This window comes from Endocarpon pusillum (genome assembly GCF_000464535.1).
Source record: "Endocarpon pusillum Z07020 unplaced genomic scaffold C741571, whole genome shotgun sequence".
Classification (NCBI taxonomy): Eukaryota; Fungi; Ascomycota; class Eurotiomycetes; order Verrucariales; family Verrucariaceae; genus Endocarpon; species Endocarpon pusillum.
In genome coordinates, this window is record NW_006913607.1 from 176,215 (window position 1) to 201,193 (window position 24,979).

A 24,979-nucleotide genomic window follows, 5' to 3' on the forward strand; every position below is an offset into this window, starting at 1 on the left:
GACGGAACAAGACCACTTCTCCAACGAGCAATTCGGCTCCGTGTTCGAGGAGATGCTGCGCGAAGAAGGATTGGCCGAGGGCCATGACGCGCAACCCACCGGCAAGTTCTGGTCCATGGTCGGCGGCTTATCGGGCGGGGCGATGGGCTTCATCGTGGCGAATTTCCCCGGCGCGCTCGCTGGAGCGGTGGCGGGGAACCGCTTGGGTGCCGTCCGCGATGCGAGGGGGAAGTCGGTGTACGCCGTCTTTCAGGAGTTGCCGCAGGCGGATAAGGCGAGGCTGTTGAGTGAGTTGGCCGGCAAGGTCTTTACTACTGTGACTAGCGGGGCGACGTAGGGGAAGGGTTCTAGGTCCGGGGGGTTTCAACGGTTGTTTTGGCTTGCTGCTCGTTCTTCCGACTATAGGCGTAGGCGTAGGCGTGTGAGAGCCTCTCAAAGGTAGTATCGCGGGCGTTGAATATTACACTGAGTTTGCATGTTACGCCTGGAGGTGTCCTACTCCAAAGATCAGGTTTCAAGGGCCATCACTTTGGTGAAATATCTTTCTTTTTTCGGGTATCTCTAATATGGAGTTGGGTCTGAGTTTGTAATCCATTGCTCAATCACAGCCATATCATCGCTAGCACTCTAAGAATAGACTTTTCCTTTACGTGCGTAACCCATTGCTCATGACAACCATAGCACCGCAAGCAATGTAAAGCACAAACCGTCGCCATTGAGCAGTGAGTCCTCGCTGCGCCCCATCCGTAGCACCGTTGGCAATGTAAGAATGCACTTTTTCTTTGAGCCGGTAAAGCCATCATTGCACCACAGCCTTCGCACCCTTAACCATGCTGAATACTGTTACAAGCGTCGTCAACTCTTGTTCTTCCGGTTTCGCTTCCTGGACGATGCGTTCGCTTGCGCCATGGCATCAACTGGGCTGTCATTGCCAATCACCTCGAAGCTTGAGCCTGGATCTTGATCTTGCTCTTGGCTAGGGTCGGATACCTCCAAGGCTGGACTGTCGTCTTCCTCTGACGTCTGAGCGGGTTTCCTGATGCGGCTGGTGATCTTGTGGTAAGTCCATGCCGGGAACTTGAATAGTGCTGTGTCCTTGAGCGTCGGCTTCGGGATCTCGTTGGGGTCCAGCAGAAATTCTTGGTTGTTACCATCTTCGTCTTCTTCTTCAAGATAGACGTTGCCAACTGCATCGACGATCAAGATCTTTCCGTTGTCGGCTACGACGCGCTTCTTCTCGCCGGTCGGCCCAGCCTCTCGATTTGGTGTTTGCATACCAGAGGGTTTGCTTGCCGTCTTGCCTTTACCCGACTTGTCCTTTTTATTCTCTTTCTCAAGCTGCCGCTTCTGCCTTCTGTTCATTTGCATCATGCTCTCAGGCTCCTCTGTCGTAGCAGGGACAGGAGCGCTCGTGCTATCAACACCAGGTATACCACGGATACCGGTCTCGTCACCCCATGCAGTCCGTCTTGCTTGCCGAATGTATCTATCGATGAAGTCTCGTTGACGTTTCCATCCTACGACGAGAGCTCCGTAATGTGCTCCTCCGCCCAGGACAAGAAAGAGTCCAACCAGCACGCTGCCTAGCCCTGGTCTGAACCTGGCATAATAGTAGCCAGTGCCTCTCCACTTGGGAAAACCATTGGCGAGAAAGTAATCATATCGTTCACGGTTCTCGCCTTGCAGTATCTTGGCCACTACCCCGAGCCGGGCATATCTCTCGGTGGCTTCTTTGTAGGCATTCTTGACTTCTTTCTCGGATGGGCCCTTAGAGACATGCACTCCGGGAGATTTCTTGTCGCCTTTCTGCTTAGGCTTGATGGTTGATCGAGCTGCTATGAATTGCTGCTTGATTTTGTCCGGGTGAAGTGTTCGTGATCTTTTCTTCAGGGCTTTCTGGAGTTCAATCTGTGAGGCAGACGGTTTGACGCCGAGAAAATCGTAGAAGGTGACGTCGGGACCTTCACTCAGAACGACCTCATCTCTGAGACGAAAGATCTCATAATCTGTCACACATGCATCGCTCAGTTCGGCCAGCTCGAAGTCATATACGCGGGCACTCACCTTCCTTTGACCAAGCTGCGGCCAGGGCAATCAAGGCGTAGAGCACCAAAAGGACAGTAGACTTCATCTTTGATGCCCGATGGGTGAGTTGCAGGTGGGATGTACTCCGTAGTGTGACGAAGAAGAAATGGTAGCAGTGGTTTGTACGTGGACCAATCAGAGGGGAAAGTCGCCTGCTCGGTAAGGCTGTGAAGAGAAAAGTGTGCAGCAGTAGAGCAGCTTCTCCACAAAAAAAGACTCGCGTAAATACAAGAAGCTGTCACTTTTCCCCACACCGCTTGCTGCTTCTTTGTTCTCTTCTCTTCTCTTCTCCTTCTCCTTCTCCAACCTCAGCTTCTCTTCTGCTTTGGTCTCCAAGATGATACCTTGAAGTCTCCTGTTCCGCACAGGAGAAGAGAGAGAGAGAGGGGCGAGGGCCGGCCGCTGTCAGTTGGAGTTTCACTTTCTGCTGCAGCCCGAACTGTCAACCTGTTCCTGCCTAGACCAGAAGAGGTGTGGTCGCCGAATTCTACAGTACCTTGACTCCTGGAGGTTGAAAGGTCCAACAAGGTTCCAGGCTCAGCAAAGGTGCTCCAGCCCCTTGAGTTCTATTCTGAGCCTTCGCCATCCACGAACACAACAACGCAGCAACACAATAATACAATAATACGAGCACCTTTAACTGTCCCGCCTGTCTTCGTCAACCTATTCTGTGAGTGTACCCAAATCCTCAGAAGTGTTACGTGGACACCCATCCGGGCTCAATCCAGCTGCCTATTTTCCCGCGTACTTCAGAACTGATATTTCCCTGCATCAGCACCAGTCACCGCTTCTCTCCAGCCCTTTTACCAGCCAAAAGTCTTCACTCCACAAACTGCTTCCTTCTCAACATGGCCCGTCTCAGCATACCCCTCGATGCCCTTACCTCTCGCCTCAATCTTGGTGATCGCTTTGCCAGCGTCAGGGCACAGTCGCTAGGAACAAGATTCGCCAACCTCAAGCCTATCTCCGAGTTTCTGGATCTGAAAAGACTGTCTAAACCTGCGAATTTCGGTGACGTCCAAACCAGAGTCAACTACAACCTGAGCTACTTCTCTAGCAATTATGCAGTCGTCTTTGTCATGCTCAGCATATATAGCTTGCTGACAAACCTTCTGTTGCTCTTCGTCATCATACTTGTCGTGGGGGGCATGTGGGGAATTGGTAAACTGGATGGAAGAGATCTCGACCTTTTCGGGTTCAGGGCATCTTCATCACAGCTCTACACCGGTCTGTTGATCGTCTCGGTGCCGCTGGGGATCTGGGCATCACCCATATCAACAGTCCTATGGCTCATTGGAGCAACTGGAGTCAGCATCCTTGGTCATGCTTCATTCATGGATAGACCGATAGAGAATGCTTTTTCCGAGGAGGCGGTCTAGGTGGTCGGCCGCGAACTCCATACGATATGCCCCCATGGGGAAGACCACCAGGGGGACGTCCGGGGAGGAAGAACCACAGGGGATGGGGGGGCCAACAGTCGTGGGTTGAAGAGATAGAAGATTCTGATGACGACGACGCTGGGCAAGGCGTTGAATTAGAGCTGGCGGTCTCGCAGCGAAGACACGTTTCGGATGAGCTTCATTTCACCGGGGTGGATCTGGGTTCTTCAAGAGTGCGGCGACGGAAAGCCAATGCATATGACGAGGATTCCGACTATTCCGAAGATGATGATGACGATGGTCAAGCTCCAAACATGCAAATCATGCTAAGGGAAAAGGAGGATTTATTGGTTGAACGAGCTCTGGAACGGATTAGACGTGCCCGGATGCTGGGTAAGACCAATGTTAAGTTGAGCCAAGCAGAGGTTGATGCTTTGGAACGAGCAGAACGGATCCAGAAGCAACCAGATCCTTCCAGAAATGTCAAAGGTAAACAGGTCGCTACAACGCGACCTCGGGCGCAGGAGCGAAAACGCAGCAAAACTGACAAGCCGTCAACGAGCACTCCTCCATTGAAGGCCATAGAGCCAAAACGGAAGGCCAAAAGCTCGTCTCAGGAAGAGCCTCGACCTTCTTACCCTGCCATCCCCGGTCCCGATTATGGCCAAAGCAGTGGTGCCATGGTCTACGCTCCCCCTGGATACTACACTGGAACTGCGCAGCGGCCAAGAAGCTCTAGCTCTAAATCTAGATCTCGAACTGCATCATCTCAATCACTTCGTCAACCACAACAGCAGACTCCATCCATCCCTCAGTACCAGCATCCCTACCATGCTGGGCGGTATTTTTCGAACCCTGATACAGCCTACGCCGGCCTGCCTCCATCGAACCCATCCCTTCGCTCTGATCCGTCAAATCCTAACTGGGAACCCAGAGCACGCTCTGCTTCGAACCTCGTTCCTTATCCAGTCGACCAACCACCTTATCCTTTGTATCAACCTCCACCGCCTCAATTCGATCCACGAGATCCTCGATTTGCTGTACCCCCGGGCCCACGAATTGCCTCAGGTCCTCCAGATATGTATCCAGTCCCACAGATACCCGGTTATCGCCATCCTCAAGATGAAATGTTTCTGTACAGTCCTAACACGCTAGTTCACGAAACGATGACTGGAGAGAATGACGAGGAGGAGGAGGACGATGATGATCAAGGAGTAGAGATAGATGTGGTAGAGCGATCGGGCGGGTCTTATGGGATTCAAACAAGAAGCAGCGCTGCAGCTGCCGCAGGTAATAGAGGCCGAGGTGGAGGTATTGTTGCTAAGAGGGGCAAAAGAGGGAAGTGAACATGAATCGCTGCTTACTCATACAATTTCTTCCCGCATGCTTTCTCAATGCAGCATAATTTAAATCACCTTTGGCTTTTCGAACATAAATCTGCCCTTTCATCGCATTTCCTGTTTTTATTCAATCATCCCTGACACCTTTCAACCTTGATTTTGATTCACTAGGCCCTTTCTCACATATCCAAACCCTTTCAGCACATTGCTAAGATCAAGATCACCTTGTCTGCGCTTGATCTCTACAACCACCACGACTTTGATATCTCCGTGATTACACTGTTGCCTTAGGAGATTTTCACCATTACGTTCTCGTCCGGGATCTCCATCCGTCCAGAATATCATCTCTAGGACATCATCTCATCCGCTCTACGGCATGGCTACCAACAGCAGTTCCTACCAGGAGGCCGCCCTGACCTTACCCGACATTGAACTTGATGACCGTCTTGGAATAGAGATCGATGGTGGAAACATCTACTTGGCTGCATTTGACAAGAGGACCTCCAAGTCGATCTTGCTTCTTAACGAACACGACCAAATTGCTACACCAACAACCGTCGCTTTCGTGGACGATGAGATTCTTGTTGGAGAGTCAGCGTCTAGACAACTTGACACCAACGCTGAGAACACTTTCAGGCATCTCGATCAACTGCTAGGTCAACTTTTCGCGAGTGGGGTCATTCAGGCCTATGTGAAAAACGAGAAACATGTAGTCGTTCAGCAAAACAATCGTTGCCTGCTTCGCATCCCAAATCGCAACAAGTGTATGTCGCCGGAGGACCTCATCGCACTCATGCTGGCCAAGGTCACTCATGTCGCCGCAACCAAATACAACCATACCTTTCAATCTGCTTCATGGGCCTTGAGAATTAGCGACTCGTGTTCTGTAAGAAGAAGTCCAAGCATGTGCAGAGGCTGCAACCCTTGCTGGTTTTAAAGATGTCCGCTTTTACCCACAGGCAGCTGATTTGGTGAACCACTGTCTCTACAATGGTCCATGCTATCTTCAGCCGATACCTGGCCCTCTTCGATTATTGTTGTTGAAGCACTTAACCCTCGTCGTCGAATCAGCAGCGTTGTTGTTGTTGTAGATGGCGGAGTTACGAAGTTACAAGATGCGGACTATTCCACGTCCAACTGCAGGCATATTGCTCGTAACTACAATCTCGACACAATGTTGCGATGCCTTGAAAGCTGCAATGGCTTTCAAGTGGCTGAGGTGCTTGTCACTACTCCCGACTCTTGTGGCGCTTCCTGCAAGTCAGTGGTTGTGAAAAGCCTACAAGATACTTTGAAGCAAGGGTCCAGACAGCTTGAAGTGCGAGCGATCGACTGCCCAGGAGCAGCTTGTCGTGGCATCGTCTATGGCAGTAGCCAGGATACCACAAAACAAGTCATCGTTGGAAGGCCTTTTTATTCAATCAAAATGGCTCTTACTCCTAGCACCATGCGCCCTAAGAGAGTTGTTGAACTCTTCGGTCCGGGCGATGAGCTTCCCTGTCATAAAGCTATGACTCTCATCCGATCTGAAGTCGGCCAGGGCGGCCTTTTATTGCGCTTCGTCGTCGTCGGAGCCGGCAGTTTCCCAAGAGGCAATTACCCCTTGATCAAAGTGGCGATTGAAATCCCAGAGGAGTATTCGACAAACACAATCATCATGGAGGCTTCCATGACGTCCAGCCACGCACTCTGGTTTTATGTTCGCGTAGATGGTGATCATAATCTTGCTTCTATTCACCGCACTGTTGATGGTATTGTCACCATTGACTCTGATCATCTCGTCGTTGTCAACCCATACATTCGACAAATGGCTACCGCGTGACGCTATCCCTGAGAGTCGTCTTTCAAGAGCTGCGGGTAAGGATGGAGCTGAGCCATGTCAAGCTGCAAACAAGCGACCTCGTTACGATTAGCATCACACATACCCGGCATACTCATGCCACCACACATACCCTATTGCTCGATCGCCTAGACTTGGATATTGGTGTCCTGCAGGTTCGGACAACAACAAAAACCACAGACGTGCGCGTGCATCACACACTGCCGGAATTTTCAGCTGACATCCAATGCTCATGTTCCAGAGCGGTTACCATTCATTCAGCTATCACCGAACGTTCCAACGACCCCAGATTCTCGACATGATGTATGCAACTATCTCCATTGAAATGGCAAGAGCCATCATACAATCTCGCTAGACTTTCAGACATCGGTGATGGGCAATTTCTTCTCTTTCCCTTGCCTCTGTCTACAGCCTGAGGAAGTGAACTTCTATTTGCGATATTTCTTGAAAGGAGTCGATTCGAGGGGAGCCCCAGGGCACCAGCACAGAGAGCATAGTGCTAGAATGCCATGTTGTTCCATCCCTCTTCTTTTCAATATTTTCCATCGCTCCCTCTCTCTGCTTCTAGTAGCAATACTGGAGCAAGCACTTTTTGCCACCTTGATCGAACCAATTCCCAAGCAGAGACTAACATGTCCTGCATCTCTTTACTTGCTATGTGATAATGTTATCCCTATGAATGCTGCTTGACCCCAATCCCAACGTCCAAGGTCCCTGTACCGCTCCTTGTCTCAGCACGACAGAGACTACAGCCTAGACCACATCTTCACTAACATGAGGGTCTCCGGACTTGACTCTGCCCCAAGTAATTCGTTACATCGGACATGGATATAAACAGCAATTCCAACACTAACTGAAAAAGCTAAAGATCTGACAAGAACCAACTCTACCAGGAATACAGACCAATATCTTCCATCCACGTCCCATCAATAGTCCTTTTCCCCTCAAACACCACTACTATCTCTCCCTCTCCATCTGGTCACCACCACCACCACCATGCCTCTAATTTGAAGAGCAGCACAACAGACGCCCCCATCAGCCACTCACCTACACCCTCCTCTGAACCCTCACCCTCATCTCACGATCACCCATCACCATCCTCCCACCATCACCGCAAGAACAACAACCTGTCCCAACTTCGCCTCCCGCATCCTTCAATCCTGCCCGGCCCACAACCCCAACATTCACACATAGTCACATCCACGCATCCAAGCTGAACCACACTTTCCGCACCAACGGAATCATAGCTTAAGGAAAGCCAAATTCGAAGCCAAGTCGAGCCTGAAGAGGGCCGTTACCGCACTGGCATTGGTACTAAGTTAGCACTCTCAATACGTTAGTGCTGTCACTGCTGCTGATGCTGACGCTGACGCTGGTGAAGGGCTGGGTCCTCACGAGATTCTAGTTAGATCTTTCTCATGTAAAATCATGGATCATGGATTATGAGTTTTGCCGGTATGCAGGTTGGGAGTTTTGGATTGGGATCATATATATCCTTGCGTAGGACCATGTATTGCAAGTCGATTCTTCAGTACAATAGTGCCGTCAGCCAGGAACAGAGAGTCCTGAAATTACTAGCTTATCCAGCAAGTAAACTTGATCTATCCATCGTGTATTCTATCCTACACCTCTGCTCTGCCACGCAACTGAGCCTCCCAGCCCGCCATATCCAGCACCCCTCCACCCCTCTCCCTCGCTACAATATTTTGCCCAAAACCGAAGCTAGAGACCCGAGTACTCGACCCCACAAGGCCCAGCGATATTCCCCGTACTCCTGAACGGGCCCCCATTATCCGGTCCGTAGGTTAACCCGTCAATATTCCCTCGGGGACACGTCCCCGCCCCGACCCCACTCCCCGAGTAATCGGTCGCCTGCATGACCACACAGCCCTGGTAAAAATACCAGAAGGCCTGCACGCAGTACTCGACCTCGAAGAAGCACGTGTTGCAGCAGCTCAGCGCCGAGGCGCCCTGCGGTTCCGAGAGATAGTAGATGGAATTCGCGGTTCCGTTGGCGAGACCGGGCGGCGGGGGAGGGGAGCGTCCCGGCCGATTGCACGGTGGCGCAGGGGTAGACGGTCTTGGTCTGCACGGCGGCGTCGGCGGGTGGGATGGTGGTTGTCACGGTTGTGGTGGAGATGATGGTGGCGACGGAAGTGGAGATGGGGTTGGTGGTGGTTCGCGAGGTTATTGTTGTGGTTGGGGGGGCCAGGCTGAGGCAGGAGCAGGCCTGTGAGATGATGGCGGGGGAGCGTTGGTGCGGAGATAGTTTGGTGGTGCGTTCTGGGCTGCCGCTGCGGCCGCACGCTTTTCTGGGCCTGGTGTTTCGACTTCTCGGCGTTGAGGTGGTGTAGATGGCGGGTTGCCTGGTAGGAAGATGTATGAGGTGCTTTTTGGTCGGGAGGTCAGTGGGTACTGCTCTGCGTGTAACATGGATCTCACTTACGAAGCTGGTCCAGTCGAGGGTGTAATGGAGATGGTCTCTGTGCTGCTCTCTGTGAGTTTCAATGAAATTTGAGATCGGAATGTCGAATCTTACCTGGTACTGGTGATGGTAGCAACTGTTGTCGATGGCGAGGTCACAGTCTCGAGCACAGTTGAAGTGGCTGTTGGTATCTTTAGATAGGACGAACAGAAAGCTGTCGCTTTGTTGATCTTCAATGAGTCGACAACACCTTTGATCCCGTCGCAAATGTTTGGAGGAATGCGTTCTCGAAGACGAGTGTCATCAAGTGGAGAGGCAACGCTCTCGAAGACGAGCACAGCCAATGCTGTAACCAGGCAGCTCTGAAAATGCATTCTGCGAGAGAAGTCAAAGTCACCAAAGGTAGGAATGAAAAAAGAGTGTTCTGACCAGGATTTGCTGTATTGATGAGGCTGCTCCGGTATATGTACCTATTGGTATCTCCCATCAGACACGGTTAGAACTATTTTTGGTGGAGATCTGGATACGGGTGCATCCATGTGTTTGATCATAGCCCGTGAAGTCGTTTGTACTATACGAGGATCGGCCGGTATCCATGGAAAACGTGTGCGTCAGGTAACATCAATAGACAAACTTCCCGGGTAGCTGGTGTTTCCTGTCGCACAGAAGCAGTTTAGCCATGTTTGTTCGTGACTCGTCCAAGTCAGAAGCTCTTCCCCATTATCCCAAGGAGGTAAGACATGGACGCCGGTATTCCCTTTGCAGGCAAGACCGTAGAGAAGGGTTTGAAACTTCTCGAATGAGTCCCGACAAGCGAGTCCCGTTTGGGCGATTTTGTAGATATATTGCATGTGCCATGGAGAATGTGCAGTAGCTTGAGCAAGGGGGCTGGTCCGGGTGCTGAGAAGTACTTTGTGTGGTACGGAGTACTGAAGGGTTAATTGATAGCCAGCCACTTCACTGTGCTAGGTACCACTAGTAGCCTTCTACTAGTTGGATTAGGTAGTCTACTCCATATTAGCCTTTATTACAGTACCGTAGTGATACGGTACCAGGCATAAGGATTTAAAGCTGGGTCCTAATACGGAGTATCTTTACCGAATAACGGACTACGAACGAGATAGCTAAGCTCTGAGTAGCTAAGCGGTAACGTACCTGACCCAGAAGCGCAACGGGACCTGTTGCACTTCTGGGTCAGGTACGTTATTGCTGTAGTCCATGATAATAGACTTTTGCCTAAAAAGTTTCCAGACATCGGTGTGGCGCTGTATTAGAACTTAATAGTCACTACTAGCGCCGAGTTATGGATAGTAATCTAGAAGGAGCAAGAGAAAAGAGAATCAATTGGGACAAATCAGCATCGTGTTGGCAGGCAAGAAGTCGAGCCTTGCTGCGGAGCCTAAAGCCTCGTTATGTGAAAAGCATTTCGGACACAAGTTGAAGTTGTAGCGCCTTTGCTGAGGAATACATTAATAGAATTCCCGAAACTTGTCAGAGCGTCACACAGTAACCATGGTACGGTCTAACTTACATTGTTTCATTAGATCTTCGATGTCTGAGCTATGTACTCCGTATTTCTATTGTTATTTTGGACATTTCACCCCCAAAGTTATGGCCATATGACGGTCAGATTATGATCACGCGATCGCCCTTTGACGATTCTTGGAATGGCAAAACATCTGCTAATATTTTAAGGACCAATAACACGTCATTTTCAGAGCCCTCCAATCTCCACATAAGTATGTTCCTTGCTTGCCCAAGAGAGCTGACCAACTGAGGGCATGAGCTCCTTTTGGTATGTGGTAATCCAGTTAAGCCAAAAGGGGAATTCTAACCTTATGGCTGGACTTGATCTCATATCTGGAATCACAGGTAGAAGGTTGGCTACGATACTGACATTGAACTGCTCCCTCAGTCATCCATTGGCCTATCCTCCAATGTCACCCCCTGTGCACTGCTGGTGATCTGTCTGTCCACAACATGCCTGTCCGACAGGCTTCCTTTGCCCCTTGACATCATGCTCGATGTGCTGGCTGAACCAGCTCCACCTCTGTGCCTTGCTCTTCCACCACTTCCTACCGTACTCCTCTTCAAGCTATTCTTCTTCTCTACGTCTGCTTCTACTGCTGTGGGTACAGCCGCTGGGATCCTAGCATCCTTCTCTGGAGGTGTAGGAGGCTGAAAAAATGCATCCGGCATGTTCGCTGCGCCGTTCATGGTCGTCGCGATATCGTTGTGTTGAGAAGATATGTTGGGAAGCTGACTTGGTAGAGGCTTCGCTGTTTTCTCCACCACTGGACTGCTATCCTGACTGCCTGGAACTTCCAGGCTATATCTATTCCCACCCGCTTGACCACCAACATTCGGTTTGCTTGTTGCTCCAATTTGCTGACTTGCCACAACTGGAAATCTGCCCAAGCTTCCATCTGTACTCTTATCTCTCCGATGTCGATTCGCCGGTGCTGGTGACCTGTCTCTAGAGCGCTGTTCTAAGATTGCTTTTTGTCTTGCCTCCATGGCAGCTCGACGGTTGCTTTCGTCGGTTGATGAGAGCGCTCGTGGTCGAGCATTTGCCCCAACAGCAGCTGGCCCGCCGAGGCCGCCGAGCGAAGACGACTGCCGCTTCAATTCTCCAAAAATGGCCTCCTTATGATCGAAAAGGTCGCGGATGAGGCGGTAAGCGTGACGCTCATTCATTGTAAGAGCGTTTTCGACGCGTGGGCGAAGAATACAAGGAGCCAGTGTCTGCGCAAGATTAGTGATATAGGTTTCGTCAGCAGACGTGAGATCGATAAGCCGTGTAAAATGTGTTGTAATAGCGTCGAGGGTAGCAATGTTGTTCAGCCGAAGCTGGCCAAGTGTAGACTGAAGAACCTTGATCCGCGGGGCAGAGTCAGGAGCTTCGGTAGAAATAGGATTAGGTGTAGCATCAGTGGTAGTGGCGTAGATGGTTTTGATAATTTCATAAACCTGAGACGAAACAAGAGAATCTGGCAGTAGTCAGAGATTATGAACCATGTCGCATGCCCAGTCCAGCTCACCAGGTAATTCAAGGAGATACAGTTTTAAAACGCTCGCAACAATGGGTATTTCATATCGTTCAAGGACTTCTTTGGGAATAGCTTTGCCGTTGTTGATGGCATTGCGTAGATGATGTGTGGCAGCCAAGGGCACATCAACCAGCCATATGACTCTTCTTGCCTCGTCGCCTTCGAGGTCAGGGTAGTGATTGTCTAGATAGGTTAGAAGGGTGGTGATGATAAGTGGGACGCGCTTTCGATCAGCTCTGGCTCGTGCCTCGAGGTCGACTCCGAAGGTCTGGTCCTCGACACTACCGTAATAGTTCTCATATGGCACAACTTTTGGTGCATAGCCTCCGGTTCGATAATTCTCCAGCATGTAGCGGAGATCACCGAGGGGTTGAATCGTCTCCTGATAGAGCATCATGTTATCGACCTGACTCTGCAAAGCAGGAATCACGTTGCTGATAGCACCCGAGAAGTCAAGGATGACAGACCGAATGGCTTTTAGCCTGTCCAGTTCGCATCGCTCGAGGAATTTCAGGTGATCCATCATCGACTCCTCCAAGTTGCATCGAAGCAGATCAAGTCGTTTGACTCCAGCTTTGTATTTCTCATCCGCTTCTTTGGATTCTCTTCTTAGCTTCTCAGCTGGGGTCTCATTAGGATGAGGGTTGTTGAGCGGATTCCAGGTTTGCAGAGTCTCAGTTATTGATCCGACCCCAGGTGAGTCCAGGCCCCCATCCTGAGATGAACTTGTGCCACTTCGTGGTGCCATAGAGCCAACTCGGTTCGTAGCCTTCTTCCTCTCGGGCAAACCAGCCACTTGCCATGCCTTCGGTCGCCATTGATAATTCATTTTAGAGCTGTTTGCAAATGTGCTTCCCACATTTCCGACCAATCTCAAGTAGCCTGCATTCACCAAATCTTGACCAATCCTCTCCGCATAGCTCACACTGGTAGCTTTCATATCCCTTTGAATATACTCTACTATGTCCGCCCCCACTGAAGTATTCTGATAGATACCAAGCACTGGCACCTTGGTCTCTCCTATTCTGATTGTTTCCAGCATGTGCCTCAACAATTTCTTAACCTGCTCTGGGTAGTATAGCTCATCCCCGATCTCGATTGGCTCATCTTCCGAATCATCGGCTGGTAGCACCAGTTTTGGCGGGCTTTGCGGCTTCGGACTGCTCTGTGCTGGCTGCTCTTTCTCAGGGTCTTGAAATGCCAGTTTATTCTCTTCCTCAAGATCTTCCACTAAACGACACTTGTTGAAGTATTGACTACGGAGCTTCTTGACTAGTTCAGCTTGCCGATCATGTGCTTTGGTTTTCGACTGCAATTCATCCTGGGAATTTTGGATGCGAATAGCATGCGCGTCGCACCAGCGCGAGAAGGGAGTAACGACTAATTCACGGATATTAGACGCGATCTTCTGGTGGTTCTTCGTCGCCTCAACCATCTCGGCGCGGACACCCTCATACGCCTGCGAGGTAAATTAGTACGATTTCAACAGGGCACCGTCACAAACATGCCTTTCGCACGCTTGCGCCATCGTCGCGAGTAAAGCCACCACTCATACGGTCAATTGTAGGCGCAATATCACCAAGTCTCTCGCTGTACATCTCCTCCGCATCGGCACGCAAGGTTGCTATTGTTAATACCTGCTGGTTCTCAGTGACACCTTGCTGCAATTTCGAAAACAGTACGCCCAGGCCACCAGCATAGTCAGTTGACCAGAAAGAGTCTGTGAAGCCCGGCATCTCGATGACCGTAGATGGTGCTTCTTGTAGGAGACACCGTATCCTCTGGCTTGACGTTGAAGGGGCGGATTGTCTGGATTTGGTAGGGAGACGGGTGCCTTTCGCCGAAATAGATTAGAACAGAGGAGCCTCGGATTCTGGTCAAATGATTTGAAAATACGACCGCCGTATAAGCCGCCCAAGGAAAATGATCGTGGAAGCGAGCGTGGTGCTTTCACTATGAAGCATATGGGGACTTTTCAACAGTTTGCTCCCTCTGCAATGCTGGGGCTGACGAAGTAACTAGGGTCAAGCCACATCAAACCCATATTTCAAAATCCAAGGGTTCTGTGGCGCATGTAATCTTTTTGACTCCACATTTATGATGATTTAGATTACTCGGGAGTGAAAGGAACGTCAAAATTAGGTATCATGACCTACCTCTCTTCCCCTTCTATCCACACACTTTCCTAGACCTTTCAAAGGCGAATGTACATGTTTATGCTACCTATGATCATACCACCGCGTCCTGGAACGCTGAGCCCTGCTTTTTCTCCAACGGGGCTGGCTCGAAGAGGGAGTGTTCCGCTCTTCTTGTGCTTGCCGTCATTTACTTCTGTTCTGAGCTGATTAACGAGGCGCACAGCTGCCCTTTTACTGGCGATTGGACCCATGGACTCGACAGTGCGCGGTGAGCGATCCCATCCTTTGTAGCCGACGCGACCCCCATTTCAGCGGCGACTCAGCCAGATCTTTTGGCTCGATATTTGGAGATGAAATGTAGCTGCAATGGCTGCACTACAACTACCGACAAGCGGAATGTCTGGCTCATATCAATGGAGGCCAAAAGCAATGTTAATAACAATCATATTCACGCCTAGCATAACCGTGCAAATGATCGCAAGGCTAGAATAGCCTGCACAGACTTGTCGTACTGTCAGTTACAGAATGGTATTCTTGAATGTCAAACCTGCTAGAGACGTCGTTCCCCCTACAACCGAGTTTGGCTTTGCGCTAGCTTCAAGGCTATCAGAACTATTGAAGACGACACTCACGAGGAAAGAAGGGGAATTGAGACATCCACCATTAAAGTCTTGCGGAAAGTGTAGATAATGGAACCACACATCGGTATGTGGACTAGATAATGCGTTGAGCGTTGTTGTCCGGTCGGGTCCGTGGCTCTGAGTTGGATAGGGGGTTTTGCGAAATTATTCCACTCGGCGCCGATCAGCTTGAAGGTGGAATGGCGTTGTACGTGAGGGAAAAAAGGTTAGCCAGGAGCTATGGTAAGATGAAGAGGACAAGTTTGGAGAAGTTCTTGAAGGTAAGAAGGCCAAGCACATAGCATTTACTTCCCCTACTACGGAGTACTTTATTGCTTCAATAGAGAGCCTTCTATCCAGCATTGTTTAAGCCATCCCATTGCAACAGAAGTACAACAGCTGCTGGTGAACCAAGCGGATGAAATGGTTTGAGATTTGATACGTACAGCATATTACAGTTGAGCCATCTGCTACTAGTAATAAGTTACTACGTACTCCTAGCTTGCCAAGTATTGAAGCTTGAGCGGCAAGAATAACCGTAGCCGCATTTGGCATAAGTCGATTTACGCGTTCCCCCTTCGGAATATTTAGCTATGCAGCCCCTTTCGGTCAATCTTTCAAACATGCCAAGAAAGGGACTGCGAGTACTAACTAGTTGAGTAGGACCGCACCGCTACTAGTATCCTCCTCTCCTTGTATGTGTTCAAAGATGGTCAAGCTGTGATTTGAATTCTGACAGAGAAAGGCTCGTGGTTTCAACAAAGGATTATACAATTCAGCTTGAATGCTACAAGCAAACGCCCCACGAGCCTATCCCATCACACTGCTAATCATTTCCAACTGATCAACATGAGAAGATCCAACAGTACCGAGCGAAAATGTAACACAGTACAAGGGTCTTTAGTGCTTCACTCCAGCATTATATCAAAGGCAAGCTCCACGTAATAGTCTCTTGAGAATCTCTGTTCCTGGTCCTTGCAAGTTGTCCTCCAGCTCTTTCTCCGATACTATACTGGCAAACTGTTTCTCCTCGATGTTCTTCCTGCCCAGTCTGGACGGAGTCTTAGTTGGCGTAAGGAAACTTGCTCGGCCAGTTGCTTCCTGTACGAGGCCAAAGGTCTCAAGGCTCGCAACAACATCTCGAAATTCTGTAGAAGATAAAGGACAAAGCACGTTATCTCTTTTGCAAACTCCAGCATACAATTCAAACAGGTCTTTGAGCATTGGCTTTCTGTTCGCGTTCTTCGACGGAGTGCTGAATGGATCGCGCTCATTTCGCTTCCTCTCTGCTGCGACCAGTGAGCAGAGAATTGCCTTTTGCTGAAGGTTTAGCCCCCCCAATCTGGAGACTGCATCATTGTTGAAGACAGCGGTTGTGAGACGCGCTATGTGGGCTACGGTCGCACGCGGCGCACTCTCAGCTGTCAAACCGGCGACATTCAGCCGCACCGTACCTGAGACCGGAGGAGAGGACGAAGGCTTGAGAGGAGATGAAGAGGGTGGCGAGAGTGGTAGCTTTGTGGGGGAATTGTTCGTAATATCCAGAAGGGGCTGCTTGGATGTTGACAGATCAAACGCAGAATGTTTCTCAACCGTCTCGCGTTCGATGCAGTCAATTGCTCGTCGGACCAGATTGAAGACCTTTCGAAGGTCTCCTGTTTGAGATGCCACCTTCTTGCTGCAAAGTTGGATGGCAGCTGGCTGTAAGAACGGAACATAATCCACCCCCCTCGAGCAATCTGCTGGAAGGGTAGATCGAAGCTTTTCGGTAATGATAGAAACAATCTGCGGCGCTGTATATGGCATGAAAGGGAGAAGTCGAGGTTTGAGGTTTCTAGCTTTCAATCGGGGAAGGAAGCGATCTGTAAGGTCGAGAGCATTGGCGATTCCGATCAGGATCAGACACGATGACCTATGTAAAGCCCACTCAAATAGTGTATAGAGCAATTCGCAGTCAACGGAAAGAAGGTTGTCTACTTCATCGAGAACAACGAGAAACGATTGCGACATGCTTTTCCTTTTAGGTAGGAATAAATGGGACAGAGTCGATTGCTCGGGTTTTGTGCTTCGTAGCCCCTCAGGAAGCAGATCAGAGATGATCTTGCGCTGCATGTCCTTCGAGGACTTGATGCTCACGCAGTTGACAACGGAGCACTTGAGGCTTGGTGTCGTAGAGAGTTCATTGGTTATCTCTTCTATCAAGGCACTTTTTCCAGTACCAGGTGGGCCACTGACGTAGATACTGCCTCCGGAGTGAGTATCGACAGCATGAGTTATGAATGAGGCAAGCTCCCTCCTTTCCGCATCTCTACCAATGAGTTTGGAGGGGCTGCCATTTTGCGCAAACAACTGGCGTGCATCCGAATAAATTGTCGCGCATGTGGAGCTTGGTGTCGAACATGTCCGTGGAGTTCGAGGAGTCAAAGGCTTGCCGGGAAGCTTGACACGATGCTTTGGTGTGAGAGGTGCCAATGCATCTTTGAATCTTGTGGTAGACGGTGTCCTGAACTCAACTGGTGGCACATTTTCATCTATAAAACATTTAGCTAGATCATAGTACTGCGCATTCGACACCTTACGTACCATTCGAGTCTGTAGATGGACTTGGAAATGCACCTTCTAATGATTGGGACGGAAGTGGATGTTTGTTTGGGACTGTACGTTTTGACGTTACGGTACAAGCCTTGGAAATGGCTTTGGTGCTTTGCAGTGGGGTTTTCAATTCGCAGGGCTGGACATATTGAGAACTTTGCGGAATGGAAGATATCCCATCCTCAACATGTATATCTGGTGTTGAGATACGAGCTCGTCTTCTGCGCGTATGAATCAAGAAGGGTTCTGCATCAGGGAGTCGAGTTAGCCACAGGCGATGACACAAGAAGGAAAGATGATGGCACCTTCAGCTTCTATGCTAGATCTTTGTCTCTTGCCCAGGACAGAAGCAGCCATCGAATTCGATAGGGTCGTTGCTGCTTTTGCGAGTTGGGGTGGTGCGTGTGTGGAAGTAGCAATGAGGAGGAGGTGGACGTGGGGGTTCCTGCCAGAAGAGATTCAAATGACAAACGACGCGTCCTAGTCGCGTAAAGTGGATGGCTGGGCTTGGCATTTGAGTCAAATGCCGATAACACTAGTACTAGTTAGCGGTCTACCGGCGGCTAAGTTAGCCCAACTTTCCATTTCCCGACCGGCTAGGATGGCGTTTAACTATGGTGACCGCCGCAGCCTTTTACGCAAAACTTATGCAAGCTATCGTCACCTGCGGCTGCCTTCTCGCCCGCCATCACAAACATTTCGATTTCTGACTTCCCGCACATAACTACATTAAACACCCGTCTCAGCAACGGCTATGACATACAATTTGCAACGAACTGGGCAAACATACAAGCGAAGCTGCTTAAAGGGGTTCTAGGTTGTTGTTTGCGGGAGGAAAGCTACGAACCCAGGATTGTCATCACGCCAAAATCAACCTACTGACCAGGAGATCGATTCCTAAGTCCCCATTACCTCACCTTGACCTCACTCCACGTCTAGGCTCTTCAGAGACTGCTACCGTTGTGCCAAAATGGACGCGGCGATTGCTCAGATCGTGACAGTTACGTCTGCCTCACCCGAACGGGCGGCACAATATCTTCAACTTGCCGATGGAGACCCCGGTTCTGCAATTATGCTATATTTCGAAAGTAATGGCGCTGATCCATCAGGAGATCCATCATCATATAGTGCTCCACCTCCACCACCACCGGCTTCCTCGAGGCCTGGCGGCACAGGCAATGCACAAGACCCCATAGATATTGATGACGGCACCGTTTCAGACGACAATGACCCACAGATTACAGGCTTTCGTAAGGTCGGTGGATCGGAGGGATCAGCCCTGCCACAAACAAGAGGATCAACTTTCGACGCTGATGCCGAATATGCACGACGGTTACAAGAAGAAATGTACGGTGGAGGAGGTGGGCAAGGGCCAGGAGGTGAAGAGGAAATTCGGGCACCCATCGCTCGGCAATCTGAGACACTTCTCGGCCCTGGAGCAGATGCCGGCCCTCTGGACGAACGTGACATACCAGCCCATGTTATGCAACAAATGCGCCGAATGCAGAATAGACGAGGTAATCAAGGTAGGTACCACTCTTTCAAACCTAGTCGCCCGCTCTGACCTTTTCCAGCGCAACCAGGCATATTCAATCAGAGACCCGCGGCTTCCATATGGACCGATCGAGATGATGCTGTGGTTGAGCCAGATATTTTAGCAGAATCCACTGGCGGCGCTTCCGAATCATCTTCCCGGTCAAACATGTTGGCCAAGATGTTTCAGCCTCCATGGGATCTGATGTACAAAGGCGGTTGGGATAGCGCTCGAGAGGAGGGTCGTGAAGAGCTCAAATGGCTGCTGGTTAATATTCAGGATGGATCGGTCTTCGATTGCCAAGTTCTGAATCGAGACTTGTGGAAGAACCCCAGTGTCGTGGATACAATCAGAGAGAACTTTCTATTTCTCCAGTACAGCAAAGACGACATCCGAGCCGACCAGTACCTCCAGTACTACTTTCAGGATCATTCGAATCCAGATCTGTATCCCCATATTGCCATAGTTGACCCACGGACTGGTGAACAGGTAAAAGTGTGGTCTGCAGAAGTTCCCAAGGCGGGCGACTTCCTCATGCAGCTACATGAATTTCTGGATCGCTACAGTTTGAGCAGTCATGCACGAAACCCAGTGGCTAAGCGGAAGTCAGAGGCGCAAAAGCCAAAAAGCGTTGATCAAATGACTGAAGAGGAGCAGCTAGAGAGAGCCATGCAAGCCAGTCTGGCTGCGCAGCCAGAGAACGCTACGAAAACCGTACTCGAGGATCCGGATGAACTGACGAGAAGTGTTGGAGATATGGATGGGAAAGGAAAATCTGTGAAGCAGAATGCCGCCAGTATGACAGTTGTCGAAAATGGAGACGACACATCGTCAACACCTTCACCTTTTAGTCTAATACCATCAGATTGTCCACACCAAGAACCCGCTGCGGGCAATGACGTGACAAGAATACAGTTTCGACACCCGGCAGGTCGAATAATCCGTCGCTTTGCGACTTCGGATTTAGTGAGGAGAATTTTCGAATGGCTCAAATCGGAGCCGTTGGAGGGGAAAGAAGGTGTAGCTTTTGAGCTGGTGTCGATGGGCAAGAACCTGATGGATCTGGCAGATCAAACGATTGAGCAGGCGGGGTTGAAGAATGGAACAGTCATGATTGAGTTCTTGGAAGCATAATGCGGCAGCCTGGCTTTGCATAGCATTTCAGGGCGTTGATAGAAGAAGGCATCAGATACGCTCTCTGGGTTATACACCTTTTTCGCCAAACGGGCCTGTTTCAAGCGAATGGACAGCAGCTGGTGAATGCAGCACTATTGGGGCTTGATCAGATAGCGCTTCTTTATTGTCCTTACATGATACAGAAGCTGCCATACCCTGACCGTGGATCAGGGTTGCGCATACAGGAAGTTCAACATTTGGAAGCAGACGCAACATGATTCAAAACCGGCTATCTACCTTTTGTTTGCTCCGTGTATTACTGATGTGATATATTTCCATTGTTGGTGGTGGTCATCCAAGTCCACCAGCACGTGCGGACGCGTTTCAGACGCGTCGGTTGAATTGGATCTGATAGGCTAAAACACACCGAGGCTTAAATTGCATAGATGGAGCCCAAGCAATGAAACAATAATGGCGCAAGCATCTCCAGGTCGTTCCGCGAAGTCCACTGAATTTCGTCGTCATACCTAAACCTTTGTAGGTGTTAGACTACTGCTTACTCCATCCACTTTGACCTACTGTATGGTTCCTGTATAGCACTGCATGGTACGGAGTACTTGCAACTTGATCACCCGCCCAGCAAGCTTCAGAAATCCGAAACCCCTCCTGCGCTGAGACCTAGTATATCGATATCTGGATACCAAAGCTGTACCTTCTTTCTTTGCCTGTGGGAGGATATCCGCTAACTGTTCGGCAAGGGCTTCTGACCCTTCCTAGCACAAACGCAGGAATCAATCAATGCAAAGACCCTCACACGACAGTTGAGCACAAAACTAGCTGGCTGAAGTCAATCCTTGTGTGATTCTGCGGCTGTCTAGGATCTTTCTCGACGTTAACCATACAATCAGCCCAACTTAAAGTCTTCTCAATCTACCCTCCTCCCTCTCGGCTGATCTCAGCTCGTTTCATCCTGTCCTAATTCCCACTATGGATCCAGAAACATTTTATACCAAGCAGAACTGCATTGGTAAGAAGTGTCACACCTCGCACGGTCTTAGTTGTGTTGACAAAGAGCACAGGAGGAGGGAGTTTTGGCAAGGTGTACAAGGGGCAAGCCTCAGCTCTAGTCAGATCCCTGGATGTGTTGCTGACGTCCCATCAACAGCGTTGATAAAAGGACTGGCCAGTCAGTCGCAATCAAAATCATCGACGTCGAGAATGCCGAGGACGAAGTCGAGGATATCATTCAAGAAATCTCAATTCTCTCCGAGCTACACTCCCCTTATGTTACGAAGTATCACGGGTCATTCCTAAAAGGCTCTGACTTATGGATCATCATGGAGTTCTGCTCTGGGGGCAGCTGCTCAGACCTGATGCGTCCTGGGTTGATACCAGAGGACTACATCTGCATCATCATACGGGAATTGCTGATGGGACTGGAGTATCTGCATGGAGACAAAAAACTTCATCGAGATATCAAAGGTTCGAGTAGATCTCTATTTACATACCAGCGACTAACCACTGCCAGCGGCAAACGTACTATTGGCTGCGAATGGGCAAGTCAAGCTCGCAGATTTCGGTGTGTCAGGTCAGCTCTCGGCAACCATGACAAAGAAGAACACATTTGTCGGGACACCATTTTGGATGGCACCAGAGGTTATTAAGCAATCAGGATATGACCACAAAGCCGACATATGGTCCCTTGGCATCACTGCTATCGAGCTGGCTAAAGGCGAGCCACCCTATTCAGATATACATCCAATGAAGGTGCTATTCCTGATACCGAAGAACCCACCACCGGTCCTCGATGGGAATTTTAGCAGGCCTTTCAAGGACTTCGTCGAGCTGTGCTTGAGACGAGATCCTCGTGAGCGGCCTTCAGCAAAAGAGCTCCTGAAGCATCCATTCATCCGCAAGGCGAAGAAAACGACATATCTCACAGAGCTGATCGAAAGGCATGAGAGATGGCACGCTACACATGCAAACCGGTCGTCAGAAGATGAAGACGAATATGAGAGGGAGCCGCCGCCACGACCCAGTCAAGAGGAGGAAGATCTATGGGACTTTGGTACAGTCCGGCCAGCTGGAGGCAGATCCGGCGGCTTGAGACCAATGAGCGATGCAGCCACAAATGCCCGGGCCTCAGTTGATTCCAGTCGCGCATCGGAGGAGAGCGTCAAACACAGATTCGACGGTATGGACACTGTAAAGGCACCATCTTCGCCTACCAAATCCTCGGCTAAGGGCTCGCTTCCTACATCAGCACTACCAAAGTCACCCACCAAAGTACCCTTGCCCCCATCGCCCATCAAACAAGACCATCCCCCTGCACCTATACCGAAAACTCCTGCGGCCAATCTCGCAAAGCCTCAGCCGAAGAAACACAGTGAGAGTCCAGGGTCGAATGAGTACAACAAAGCCTTCCAAGCACAATTGGCTCAAGACATGGGTTTTCTGAAACTCGGTGGCTCACCTTTGGGGACGTCTTCCACTGGTCCGCAACCAGTTGCTAAAGACGAACCGGGGAAGAAGGTACAGGCAATGCAGATCCCTGATATCCCTCCATTTAAAGGTAACCCTGCGCGCGGTCCGCCGTTACAGAGCATCCCTCCACAATCCACCCAAGCCAGACCAAGTGGTGGACAGCCATTACCCTCAATCCCCACAAGCGTCTCATCTCCTACTATACAGAAGCCGCTTCCACCTCCAGGTCAACAACCACTTCCTCCGCTCAATGTGCCACAAAGTCAACCACGAAAACCTTCAGACTCCGAGAATTCCAACTATGTTCAAGGCCAAGCACCTGGTCACGAGCTGACAGCACTCAGCTCTGTGATGATCCCCGCCCTCGAGGCGGCCTTACATCGGAGGAGCCACATGCTCAAAGAATTATCAAAGAGCAAGCCAGCAACACAAGCTGCTGCTGAAGTGCAACAAAGATGCCATCAAGGTCACGATAGAATTCGGAAACTGGTCATGAAAGCAGCTGGCGTTTTCAGCGAGATACAAAAGTGGGACCAAGAGACGCCAGTTGGTATGGGTGGAGAAGTGAACGATTTCCTAGAAGGGTTTCTTGAAGAAATCTTGGTAAGAGTTGAGGCGGCGGATGATGAGCCGGGGTTTGTGCCCAATGGTAGCTCGGATCGACGATGATGTCTTGATGTGAACTGGTGTTGTTGGTATGATTGTTATGCCTGGGTCATGGAGCGGCAATGGAGTATGTTGTATGATGAACAGGAGCTGTCTGGGTGGCTGGGCACGATTCGCAATGCGGGAACCATTTGATTACCAACATTGTTAGATGTATCACTAGATATACCTTGAGCGATCGCTGAGGAAGAAGGAAATCCAGCAATTGTTTCTCTCGATTCGTTTCTCCTTGGAAGCTCTGTAGCATTCATATATGCTCAAGCTTCATCAGATAATCGATTTTGTGGAAACCAGATGTTGCACAGCCCAGGCGTAACGGACAGGAAAATTGAGCCATCACAACGATGCCATACCTTCCCCCCAAGAATCTTGTAGAACATGGAGCAAGCCTGGTTGGGAGATCCAGTCCATCACGAGTTAATTATGGTGGTGGCTTGCGTGCTTTTATGGCGGATTGTTACAGGCTTAGGGCCCATACAAATTTTTGGATTCCTCGCAGCCCTTGCTGATTATTTTTGCCAAAGGCTGAGTACAACCGATTTGCCTGGCCTTGTGTCCGGGTCTTGATTGCCCCACAAGGCTTGTTCTTCATGACCACATGCTGTCAGTGTGTGCATAACATTTGTTCAGCGCCGAACTGGTAGAATAGACGAGCCATAGCACAGTAAATGCGTGTACTTTATTTGAGCGCTTGAAATGGATGGATTTTATTCGGTGTTACTATGAACAGGAACATGCATCGGAACATTTAGTGAGATGATAAGTATGATTATCAAAACCAAATTTGCAACCCCTCCACAAACTATTCTCAGTGAGAAATGATGAAACAATGAGACTAAAGATTGCCGGTGTAAGGATAATGAACAAAGTAAATCCAACAGCCTCAGAAAAGCCGATGTGGAGCAGATTCTGGGTCCAAGGTCCAATCATGAAGGGCACCAAGAACAAAAATAGCGCAAACAACTTATACCGAAGCAGAATCGCCACCACTTTTACGAGAAACACCCCAATCTTCCTACCACGGATGAAAAGTCGCCTAAAACAGAAAGCTCCATCACGAGATGATGCCGGATGCAGATGCTTCTCTTGAATTTTCAATTGCCAGTTCAAGCCATGGAGGTGACGAAAGCTGAGGTTGAGTGTCCTACAGCCATGTCTCGTGGTAGCATGTCATTGATGCGTATCCTAAGTCCAGTGATTCTGTTCCCTCGGACACTCCGCCAGTATCGATTTCCATGGTGTGGCAGTAAATCAGACATATCACGTATGCGAAAAGCAGACCATTGTACGGCTGGAGGCCATACTCCTACTCCTGCATGGTAGAGCTTCTCTCTATCATCGAGGGAAAGAAAGCCATCGTCGGTTTTATACTTATCACTTTTGCCAACTTCTCTGCGCCAAAATGATTCCCGCAAAGGCAGTCTCCACACTTGCGAAAAATTCTTGCCCCAAAACCCGGGTCTTAATGGTAATCGAAATTGCCCAAGACGCAAGATACAGATGGGTTTAAAGTCAAAATCAAAACCAATTTGCAGATGATAGCTAAAGTTGTTCTCACCCGCAGCCGGTCTTCTGAGTGCAATTACAATCCCTTTCTCAAGATCTTGACACTGAGACTGGAAAGAGACTTCGGTGACTTTCTTTGGCATCCACCCAGAGGTTTCAGAGCTGGATATTCCCGTCTCTTCGAGCTGGATTCCACCACCTTCG

General features: G+C 49.8%; 11 protein-coding genes across 11 annotated transcripts; 7 read left to right on the plus strand and 4 right to left on the minus strand.

Annotated features, from left to right (window-relative positions):
- Nucleotides 1-52: 52 nt before the first annotated feature.
- Nucleotides 53-337, plus strand: EPUS_04872 (uncharacterized protein; the record flags this gene model as incomplete). The annotated part of the gene is made up of 1 exon (XM_007789429.1): nt 53-337. One exon carries the CDS (start codon nt 53-55, stop codon nt 335-337), a length of 285 nt encoding a protein of 94 aa, XP_007787619.1.
- Nucleotides 338-855: 518 nt separating this feature from the next.
- Nucleotides 856-2,131, minus strand: EPUS_04873 (uncharacterized protein; the record flags this gene model as incomplete). Its single annotated transcript, XM_007789430.1, has 2 exons — nt 856-2,006; nt 2,065-2,131. The coding sequence occupies 2 exons, from the start codon at nt 2,129-2,131 to the stop codon at nt 856-858; spliced, it is 1,218 nt and encodes a 405-aa protein (XP_007787620.1).
- Nucleotides 2,132-2,933: 802 nt separating this feature from the next.
- Nucleotides 2,934-3,464, plus strand: EPUS_04874 (Prenylated Rab acceptor 1; the record flags this gene model as incomplete). Its single annotated transcript, XM_007789431.1, has 1 exon — nt 2,934-3,464. The coding sequence occupies one exon, from the start codon at nt 2,934-2,936 to the stop codon at nt 3,462-3,464; it is 531 nt and encodes a 176-aa protein (XP_007787621.1).
- A 26-nt stretch (nt 3,465-3,490) lies between these two features.
- On the plus strand, nt 3,491-4,810 carry EPUS_04875 (uncharacterized protein; the record flags this gene model as incomplete). Its single annotated transcript, XM_007789432.1, has 1 exon — nt 3,491-4,810. The coding sequence occupies one exon, from the start codon at nt 3,491-3,493 to the stop codon at nt 4,808-4,810; it is 1,320 nt and encodes a 439-aa protein (XP_007787622.1).
- A 370-nt stretch (nt 4,811-5,180) lies between these two features.
- EPUS_04876 (uncharacterized protein) lies at nt 5,181-5,741 on the plus strand (the record flags this gene model as incomplete). Its single annotated transcript, XM_007789433.1, has 1 exon — nt 5,181-5,741. One exon carries the CDS (start codon nt 5,181-5,183, stop codon nt 5,739-5,741), a length of 561 nt encoding a protein of 186 aa, XP_007787623.1.
- Nucleotides 5,742-6,230: 489 nt separating this feature from the next.
- EPUS_04877 (uncharacterized protein) lies at nt 6,231-6,626 on the plus strand (the record flags this gene model as incomplete). The annotated part of the gene is made up of 1 exon (XM_007789434.1): nt 6,231-6,626. The coding sequence occupies one exon, from the start codon at nt 6,231-6,233 to the stop codon at nt 6,624-6,626; it is 396 nt and encodes a 131-aa protein (XP_007787624.1).
- A 2,205-nt stretch (nt 6,627-8,831) lies between these two features.
- EPUS_04878 (uncharacterized protein) lies at nt 8,832-9,443 on the minus strand (the record flags this gene model as incomplete). Its single annotated transcript, XM_007789435.1, has 3 exons — nt 8,832-9,033; nt 9,091-9,132; nt 9,184-9,443. 3 exons carry the CDS (start codon nt 9,441-9,443, stop codon nt 8,832-8,834), a joined length of 504 nt encoding a protein of 167 aa, XP_007787625.1.
- Nucleotides 9,444-10,980: 1,537 nt separating this feature from the next.
- On the minus strand, nt 10,981-13,855 carry EPUS_04879 (uncharacterized protein; the record flags this gene model as incomplete). The annotated part of the gene is made up of 3 exons (XM_007789436.1): nt 10,981-12,059; nt 12,111-13,578; nt 13,637-13,855. The coding sequence occupies 3 exons, from the start codon at nt 13,853-13,855 to the stop codon at nt 10,981-10,983; spliced, it is 2,766 nt and encodes a 921-aa protein (XP_007787626.1).
- Nucleotides 13,856-15,801: 1,946 nt separating this feature from the next.
- Nucleotides 15,802-17,826, minus strand: EPUS_04880 (uncharacterized protein; the record flags this gene model as incomplete). Its single annotated transcript, XM_007789437.1, has 3 exons — nt 15,802-17,408; nt 17,461-17,715; nt 17,775-17,826. 3 exons carry the CDS (start codon nt 17,824-17,826, stop codon nt 15,802-15,804), a joined length of 1,914 nt encoding a protein of 637 aa, XP_007787627.1.
- Nucleotides 17,827-18,439: 613 nt separating this feature from the next.
- EPUS_04881 (uncharacterized protein) lies at nt 18,440-20,137 on the plus strand (the record flags this gene model as incomplete). The annotated part of the gene is made up of 2 exons (XM_007789438.1): nt 18,440-18,995; nt 19,044-20,137. 2 exons carry the CDS (start codon nt 18,440-18,442, stop codon nt 20,135-20,137), a joined length of 1,650 nt encoding a protein of 549 aa, XP_007787628.1.
- A 969-nt stretch (nt 20,138-21,106) lies between these two features.
- Nucleotides 21,107-23,272, plus strand: EPUS_04882 (uncharacterized protein; the record flags this gene model as incomplete). Its single annotated transcript, XM_007789439.1, has 4 exons — nt 21,107-21,146; nt 21,199-21,220; nt 21,285-21,601; nt 21,648-23,272. 4 exons carry the CDS (start codon nt 21,107-21,109, stop codon nt 23,270-23,272), a joined length of 2,004 nt encoding a protein of 667 aa, XP_007787629.1.
- Between the last annotated feature and the right edge of the window lie 1,707 nt (nt 23,273-24,979).